At 46.6% G+C, this 9,133-nt stretch overlaps 1 protein-coding gene across 1 annotated transcript in view; it reads left to right on the forward strand.

Annotated features, from left to right (window-relative positions):
• The window catches only part of XPR1 (xenotropic and polytropic retrovirus receptor 1), a 102,603-nt gene extending 93,965 nt beyond the window's left edge, over nt 1–8,638 (forward strand). The window contains exons 12-15 of the mRNA XM_051624634.1: nt 5,517–5,683; nt 5,946–6,085; nt 6,815–7,036; nt 8,278–8,638. Of these exons, the coding sequence (XP_051480594.1) occupies nt 5,517–5,683; nt 5,946–6,085; nt 6,815–7,036; nt 8,278–8,338 (590 nt within the window). The 3' untranslated portion in view covers nt 8,339–8,638. The remainder of the gene's footprint in view (nt 1–5,516; nt 5,684–5,945; nt 6,086–6,814; nt 7,037–8,277) is intronic.
• The last annotated feature ends 495 nt before the right edge of the window (nt 8,639–9,133 follow it).

The following is a 9,133-nucleotide window of genomic DNA, read 5'->3' on the forward strand; positions in this document are numbered from 1 at the left end:
AGTGGTGGCAGCCGTGCCATGGGGGAGAGGCAGGCTGGGCACCTGGCTGCTGAGTGGTTTGTGTGTTTGCTTCTCAGGATTGCAGCTGAGAGATGGATTTTAATAGCTGGGATTTGGAAAGTGGACTAATAGTACCTTGGTATCACTTAAAGCTCTGTAGTGTTAAAGGTGGCTGGAGAAACAGGAGCACTAATGAGTAAGGTGTGAGTAAAAAGTATGGCCTAATGATACCTCATTTCAGGAGCACTTAGGGGAAGCCTGACCTTTTTTTAATGGAACATTTTAAGAAGAGCAACTGACTACATCACAAGTGATTTTCATGTCAAATGACTGCAGACCTGGAGTTCTCTGGTGCTGCAGAAATCTGGGAGATGCAATCATACAATAGTGGGGTTTTTTAATTTTGATTTTTATTATGTTTTGAAGGAATCTGCTTTGGGATCTCAAAGCAATATAGAAGTAGCAGTTGACACTGTCTCCCAATCCCTAAGTGGTCCAATGAAGGCCCTGATTGCCATGCTCTTCATCTCTGATTGTGAATCCAGGTATTTTTATTAGAGAGACTGCTGACCAATGGTTAGATTGCAAATCCCATCCTTCCTAAGTGAGCATGCCCCAAGAACATTTCTCAAATGCTGGAGGAGCCACCAGAAGAATAGTCAGATCAAATCTCAGTCCTGACTGATACGCTTCTTCCTGTCTGCAATTAAATCACCTTCATCTGTTTGTGAGATGCAAGCAATGAGACTGTGGTGGTTTCTTGAAATTGGGCAGCATCTTATTTTTTAGTCAAAACGTGATTTGGGGATTTTCCTGCTCTACCAGTGTAGAATCTAGCTAGAAGAAGTAACGAGATGTTGCCTCCTGATGGTTCTTCTCTGCACTGTATCTTGGTGCTTTGCTTTAAATCATGCCCAGAGGCTAGAAGAGAGGTTTGCAGAACCTAAGGGAAAGATTATTGCCACAGTTTAACTCAGGATTGGCAGCAGAACCGATGATAACAAACCTGCTCAAATCAGGACAGTTGTTCAGATGAAATGGTTGGTGTTTGACAAAGCCCATCAGCACAGGTTGGCAGGTCCTCTGTGTGCTCCTCCAGGTTGTTTGCCTTTTTACTGCATTAAATCCATTGTGGCTCTGCCATTGATCAGTGTTTAACAGCAGTACATGCTGGCCAGGCAGAAAGGCAATGCTGCTGCTCCCCCCCCCCCTCATTAAGATGTATAATTACTGAGGGAGCAGTAATAGTGCACTTGCAGCAGCAAAGTGTTAGAGAAATGCTTTGGGATGTCACTCTGGTGGCAGTTCTTGTGTGGATGAGTCACTTCTGGTTGTCACCCCACCTTCCTGTTGTGGGCTGGGATGGAGTTAATGGACACGTGTCATCCCTGGGCTAACGGGTTGGCAGACAGTGTATGCTCAGTGCTCTGCTATCTGGACTTGTAAATAAATACATATTTTTGGTTTTTTTTCTGCTTAAATCTGTGCTTGAAAGGCTGGTCATCAAATGAGGCTAAGTCTGGCATGCCTTGACCAAGAGGCTTTTAATTGCTGCTGGAGGCAGCATTGCTGGGGCTGAGTGAGCTTTGTCTGATGTAGCAGGGCTTACCTGACTGTGTTTCCTGATAACCTCATGCTTCTTACAGCTTTTATCACAGCTTTCCCCACCAGCAGAAACCACAGCCAGCTGCAGGGGCTGACACACCAGGAGTGCTTATCGAGGGCCATTGTGCTCTTATCCAGATCTTCAATAATACATGGCATTGATTTTGGCTGTGTTGAATACTATATGCTGTTTACATTCCTCAGAATAATTCAGCAGGGTAAACAGATAGTATTCTTCAGAAGTAAAGTCAATATTAACAGCATTCAGGATAGTATTTGCTGTCTATCTCTGATGGAAAGCAACCTTTCCCTTGCCTGTGTTTAGAAGGGGCTGTAATTTCTGCTGAGTATTATTCTTGCCTAATGCTACTCAGATATTGTGTCCCCTGGGGCTGGTTTTGGGATCCAAGATGTTGTCTATCAGCAATTTTTGTAGACAGTAAATTCTGCTGCTCTGAGTGCCTTTGGCTGTTTTCTGTGACCGTGGCCATTCACAGCTTCAGTTCAGAGGTGGAAGCCTTCCATTATTTATCTAGTTGACCTTCTGGGGCCATTTGTGCAGAGTTATCTACTGGGATTGCCTTTTATAGGGTGAACTGGGGTTGGTGATGGAAATTCTGCGGTGAAGGTTGCAAACGGCAATGGGGAGGGTAAAACTGCACCTGCAACTTTCCATGCAGAGGTTTTGTGCTGTCCTGCACGTGCTGTTTTGAATAACTGTACCTGAAGGAATTTGCTAGGTCCTTCACCCACCTCTTGCTGGGTGGACTGGCATTTGTGTTGCCAAAGAGTGGCTGCAGTCCATGGGATGTTGAAGACTTGGTCTTTTTTTTCCCCTCAGTCCATGGGATGTTGAAGACTTGGTCTTTTTTTTCCCCTCATGGACAGGTTGAGATCTACCAGGTATCCAGAGTTCTTCTCTCATCCTGAGACTACCCCTCTCTAATGGTTTTTGGTGGTTTCTAGCACATCATTAAACAAATAAGAAAAACACAGGATGAAACAGTTCCTGCTGAAATAGTCGCTGACATCATCACAGCTATATATTGCTCCTGAAAAAAAACTGCCAGGCAAGGAGTGGATGGAGCCTCTGGGCAGAATATGAATGCCTTCATTTTCTACCCCCCTGAGCAGCAGTGAAGAGGGGCCACTAGGACCAGCCAGTGGAGATTGAGATATAATTGCTTGCCTAGAGCAGGAACATATTTCCATACACCAGCTGAATACCAATGAGGACAGAAGGAAGGAAGGTATCAAACAGAATTGCAGGCAGGAGGAAAAGAAGTAGTGGTGATTAAAGGAAGGGACTCCAAGGCCAAGGCTGAAGACAAGAGGTTAATTGTGATTAGAGCATTTTATCAAGAAGTGATTTGGGTTTTTAATGGAATTTTTCAGGAGCTGAAGGCGTTCTGGAGCCAGTTGGTGAGAGAGCCAGCAGGAGTGAGGGGTGAGCAGCGTGACCCCAGGTGCTGCTGAAAAAACTGCTGTGAAGACAGGGGCAGGGAAAGGAGCTGAGGCCAGCGTAGCCTAACTATAAGCAAGCACATCCTTTCAAGGTGGTTGAGGTTCATGCCACAAGATTTCTTATGTGGGCCTCTTTCTTCCTGGTACTCCTCCTTTCCCTAATTGCACCGAATAACCTTTAAGGCAGTTGAGGTTTAAGCAGCGTGACCCTTTGAAATCACCTTCCTGTGTCATTGCCTACTTAGGATACAGTTTTGTTAGCCCCTTATATAGTTTGAGATGATTATCTGGGGCTGGACTGTCCTCTCTGTGGTTGGAGAACTCCAAAGGAGCTCCCAGCAATGTCATTTTGCTGGTCCTTAGCCCTGTACCTGCAGGGCATGGCTCAAACCAGGGATGTGGCTGCAGGGAAAGTGATGGATGGTATTGCCCACACTGCCTTCTCCATGTCTGCTCCACGAAGATGTGGAGGACGACTCAGTTTCTTTGTGTTCCGTCCTTAAGGGATAAAAACAAAGCATGACCTAACCTTTAAACCTAAGCTTGATAGGATGCTTGCAGCCTCACAGGGTGGTTGGGAGCATTAATGCTTTGAAAGCACTTAACCCATCAGCTACTTCTGAATTATCATTAAGGATCTGGTAGCAGGAGCTAAACATGGAGAGCTAATGAGCTAAAAATAATGTTGGAAAGAACAAGCTTAGTGTCTCTGAGTCACCCAATGTCAGCATCTGCCTTTTCTTCCTGAAATAATGTAGGGGAGGCTTTGGAGGAGCTGATTGGGGCAGAATGAAATCTTGCAGTAGAGCCCTAATTGCTGAGCTCCAGAAACCTCACCTGTGTCCTGGTTTGTGGGCAGCTGCACTTTAAAAATAGATGGGAGAGGTGGTTTCAAAGCAGCAGCATGACCGTGCCTGGGCGTCAGAGCCTGTTTTGCTGCAGGACTTCTCTGCCGGCTGCTGTCACGGCTCTGCAGACCTTCCCTGAGTGCTGCCAAGTCTCGGGAAGACGTGGGTTACTGCTCAAAGCCTTCCAGCCTTGCACCAAAGCAGGGGAGCCAGTCCAACCCGAGAACTTGCAGCAGATCTCGGGTCCTTTCCCTCAGTTTGGAGCTGCGCTGCAAACGGGCTTCGCTGCAGCAGCGGCTTTAATAGGTTTGCCTTAGGGGGTGTGTTTTGAAAGGAGAATGACTGTGTGTATTTGACCTATATCCTGCACATCATGTCCAGGAAACCTGAAAGGCGTCATGGGAGGAATGTGCTCTTCCACAATGCCTCTCATTTTCACCTCCATTAATTTTCTCGGGTTGCTGCGTTCCATTTATATCGTCATTGTTAGAAAGGAAAATGGAAGGAGGGAGCAAATTGCCCTGTTGCTCCCTCGGTGATCGGTTTCACTGATTTGTTGGTTTTAAAGCTACATCTGTGGAAAACAGCCCTGTCACTGAGCCAGGCGTCGGGTTTGGACTGCAAACCTTCTGGCTTTTTTGTACTGGAAGTCTTAGTGGCTTTGTTAGAGAGAACAGGGGAACGAGGGGTTGTGGTGGCTGCAGAGAGAGGAGGGAAGACTCCTGGCAGCAGGGAGATGCTAAGTGTCTCAGCCTTGAAAAACCTTCTATCTTGTTCTGTTTTCATGAACTTTATGACCCGAATTTGCTAATTGAAAGCAAACCGAATTACCAGATCTGTTTGGTTTTACCCAGCCGACTGCTTGAGGGAAATTTACCCGAATTGAGGGAGCAATATCACCTTTTCAGGGGGGCAATGGGAAACAACTTAGTTGCAAAAACACGTGAGGTGAGCAGACTTTGTGCCCACAGTCCTGTGTTTCACGAAGAAGAGCTCTGTATGGGCGATTAAAGCTCCATACTGAGCCTTCTTCAGGATTTATACAGGCATGTGAATCATGTCTTGCCTTCTTTTTTGCTTATTTTTTCCCTGCCACCACCACCTCTGACACAGCTGGTGGAAGTTCCTGTACTGCCTGTCCTCCTTCAGGCTTTTAGTACACTTAATTCACAGCTGTTTCTGTAAAGACAGACTAAAACACTGTCTTGCCAACCCCTCCTGACTGAGCACTGCCTCGTTGCTTTTTCCTTTGTACAAGCCTTCGTGAAATGTGGCCCTCAGCCTCCACCTGCTGTTCGGAGTTGGAGTAACAAGCCCACCAGGCGTTTCAAGAAAATAAAAATATTAGTGTCAATCTCGATCCCAAATGCAAAACGTCGAAGGAAGCGAAAGTAGATTCTGAATTATTATATGAAGCTGGTCCTGGCAAGGCTTTTGGTTTGGCTTGGAGTAGCTAGCCTGATTTTCTTGGATAAAAGGGCTGTTATTTCCACGGATCAAACGGGCCAATTTGTAGCTGTCTTAAGAAGCAACGTGCTTTAAATTTTACAGAAGTTGTTGTGCAGTCGTAAAGAAGAATGTTGTTCTTCTCTTTTCCAGCTAAAAACCACAGTGACACCCAAGTGTTCTTCTACCTGTGGATTATCTTCTATTTCATCAGCTCTTGCTACACCCTTATTTGGGACCTGAAGATGGACTGGGGTCTCTTTGACAAGAATGCTGGTGAAAACACCTTTCTTCGAGAAGGAATTGTCTACCCACAGAAAGTGAGTGTACAGCCTGCTCTTACCTTAGAGAAGGCTTTTAATGTTTTAACAAAACGTGCTGAGCATGGAGCATGTTGCTGCTGGTGCTTGCTGAATGGCACGGGCTGGGATTTTCTAGCAGTGGAGTTTATATTCCTTTCAAAGAGGTCATTTCACACTCTTCAGTCCTCTAGTGGTTGAGCAGCCAATTCTGTGTCTTGCTGAAGGCCAGAAGAGGTCTGTCTTCTGTGCAGTGAGCTGTCCTGTTTGTCTTGTTCTTCAGGCATACTACTACTGTGCCATTGTAGAAGACGTGATCCTGCGTTTTGCGTGGACCATCCAGATCTCCCTCACTTCCATGCAAATCTTTCCCTATGCTGGGGACATCATTTCTACTGTATTTGCCCCACTTGAGGTGTTCCGGTAAGGATGCTTGACTCAACAGTTTGTTTCTCTTTGACATTTTTATTACTTGTGTGACATCAGCACAGTGGGATGTCACCTCACCCTTGGACATGGAAGGTACCAGTCCTTGGGATGGAAGACTAAGTCTAACAGGAATGTTTAATGCCAGACAGGATGCTGAGTGAAGAAAGCTGGAGAGGGCTCTGCTGTAAAAAATTACCTTGTGGAAATGTCCATGTTAAATTTCACTTGATTCTCTGGTTTACAACTACTCTGAAATCTCTGCTGCTTTTCCATCCACTTCTTTGGAGTCCACGTGATGGGTTTGGATCCTGCAAGGTTTCATGGCTCTTCACACACTTGTACTCTAGCTGGAGTCCCACCCCAACAGCTTCTTGAGATGCCTAAAAGCCCTTGAAGCTGAACCTCACCTGTGTACATGACGGAGGTTGCCTTTTGCTTTCAGTGCCTTCTGCCTTCATGCTCCCCAGGTTAGGGCTGTCGTCCTTAGGACAATAAATGAGCCTGACAGATCTGTTCTTCTCCAGAGAGTTGGGAAGATGTTGTAGGAGGCACTACTGTGAGTCAGTGGCTGTTTCTCTGTACTCCCAACATGTTCCCAGAGGCACTTGTGTTGGTGAGAACAGTCCGTGGTGGTCAGGTGCATCTACCAGTGCTTTGCAACCACAGGCAACGGCTGTAAAAGTGAAACCAGGGGGGTAATTTTTCACTTTTTCTCCACACCAGGCGGTTTGTGTGGAACTTCTTCCGTCTGGAAAACGAGCACCTGAACAACTGTGGTGAGTTCCGTGCCGTGAGGGACATCTCCGTGGCCCCCCTCAACGCCGACGACCTGACGCTCTTGGATCAGATGATGGACCAGGAGGATGGTGTGAGGAACCGCCGCAAGAACAAGCAGTGGAAGCGCAGCCAGAGCGTCTCCTTGCGCAGACCTCGTCTTGCCTCGCAGTACGTGTTGCCTCTCTCTCCTCCAGCAGAACAAACCCAACCCTGTGGTGTTAGAGCTGCTGTTAAGTCCTTGGTGGCCATTTATGGACTTGCATAATCGTGCAAAGATCTTGGCCAAAATAGTCATCCAAAGGGGGAGGACACGTCCCAATTAGTAAATGAAAATCCCTCTGCTGGAGGGCTGATCCGTCCTTTACGTCATCTTGGGGTTCTGGTAAACCACTGGAAAAGGGAGTTCACTTGACAAGGCTCCCCTCCTGCAAAAAACAGCCTGTAGTGGTTGCCAGAGGTTGTAAATCCAACTCTGGAAAAGAGGTTCCCATCAGCTGGCCATTTTCAGGCTTCAGACCATCCCAGGATTTCAGTTATCATTTGGTTAAGATTTCCTACGTGAGATCTCAGACCCAGATTTCCTCTCCCAAATCTAAACCCGTGCAGTTTTCCTTTCCATGCCTCCTCCTTCCAGCCTGGACGTGTCCCCACCTTGCACCCCAATCCCTGACCCTGTTCAGCGTGTATCTTCACTGCAGTGCTGGTTGCTCTGAGCATCACAGGGTGCTCCAGAGCCTGGGCATCACTTCTGCTCCAGCAGCGCAGCCAAGGGAGGGCCCATCCCTTTGGCCACATCTGGGGCTCCCCTGGGAAGCACAGAGCAGTTGTGCAATCCCTGCAGCACATCCCCCTGTTGCATCACTGTGTGGGGAGGAGGGGAAAAGGAGTTGGTGGCTGTCAGGAAAAGGAGTTGGTGGCTGTCACATGAAGGGTTGTGCTCTGGCCTGAGCTGCAGCCCTGGGGCCATGCTGGTCTCATATCCGTGTTGACTCTGAGTACACAGATACCACCAATACAAACAGTTCACGTGGCTGCTGGGGACTGAAAAGCTTTGTGCAGAGGGGATGTGGGCCAGAGCCAGTTTGAATTCCATGCAGCCACCTCTGTTTTCTTCTCAGAAGTTGCAGCCAGCTGAGACAACTCAAACATATTCCAAAATGAGCTGCTTTCTACTCTGGTGCAGCCCAGTGGCAGGCAGCAAAAACCACTCCTCTGGATTTGCAGTGCAGTGGTTTTCTGGAGTTTTTGTGCAGAGGGACGGGAGGGTGTGAAACAATTCCAGTGGAGGAAAACAATTCTTCTCTGTGGGAGAACGATTTCCAAGCACGCTGTGTTTTTATTGCCTGCATGTGTAGTAACTGGAATTTCTTCTCCCCAGTGAGTGTCTTCTGTTTGTTTGTTTTTTCCAGGTCCAAGGCTAGTGACACTAAGGTGTTGATAGAGGACCTAGCGAATGAAGTGAACACATGAGATGGCCACGGGCTTTTATTCCTCATCCTTTGTTTTCCCCTTCTCTTCCCCTCTTCCCCAAGTAACCCGATCTCTGGTACAGTTCCAGCTGAAAACAGGAGAAAACACTGAACATGTTTTCCGAGCTCTTCCAGACCAGATCCTATGGACTCCAACAAGCTCACTGTGTTTCTTTTCTTCTGGGTTAATTTTAATGTTCTATTTAAAAAAAAAAAAAAAAAAAGAAAAAAAAAAAAGAAAAAAAGAATAATAAAATATTTTACTTTGTTTTGCCAATAAAGAGGACAGTTCAGGAAAGAAGGATTGTTTACAGTCTCAACAAGGACATCCAAACCTGTCTGGATAATGAAGCATCATAGGGACTCCCTCATGGGACAGTGCCGAGGGCACACTCGGTTTCTGCTTGGCCCGGTTTTGACTGGTTGAAACCGGACTGAAGTTTTTAAATCTGATTCTTTTGTTTCATTCCTGGTTTCTTTCTTCATATCCAGCGCTGAGGCACTGGCTGCACTTGCAGGGAAAGTGCACTTAGAGCAGTATCTTCATTCATGAAGCTACTTTTTAATTTGATGTAACTTTCCTTATGTTTTGGGTTTGTTTTTTTTTTTTGGGAAAGATGATGTATCTGTTTGCGTAGAGTTTTCACATTATTTATGAACCTGAACAACCATATGAGAGTGCTTTTTGAGTCCTGTGCAATGAAGGTTGTAACGGTGAAACGAAGCCGTGAATGTAGATCCAGACCTCCAGGGTGGTGGGGTTATGCCCTGCAAATGCCCCTCTCGTCAGACAACT

The sequence above is a fragment of the Apus apus genome, chromosome 7, assembly GCF_020740795.1.
Source record: "Apus apus isolate bApuApu2 chromosome 7, bApuApu2.pri.cur, whole genome shotgun sequence".
Classification (NCBI taxonomy): domain Eukaryota; kingdom Metazoa; phylum Chordata; class Aves; order Apodiformes; family Apodidae; genus Apus; species Apus apus.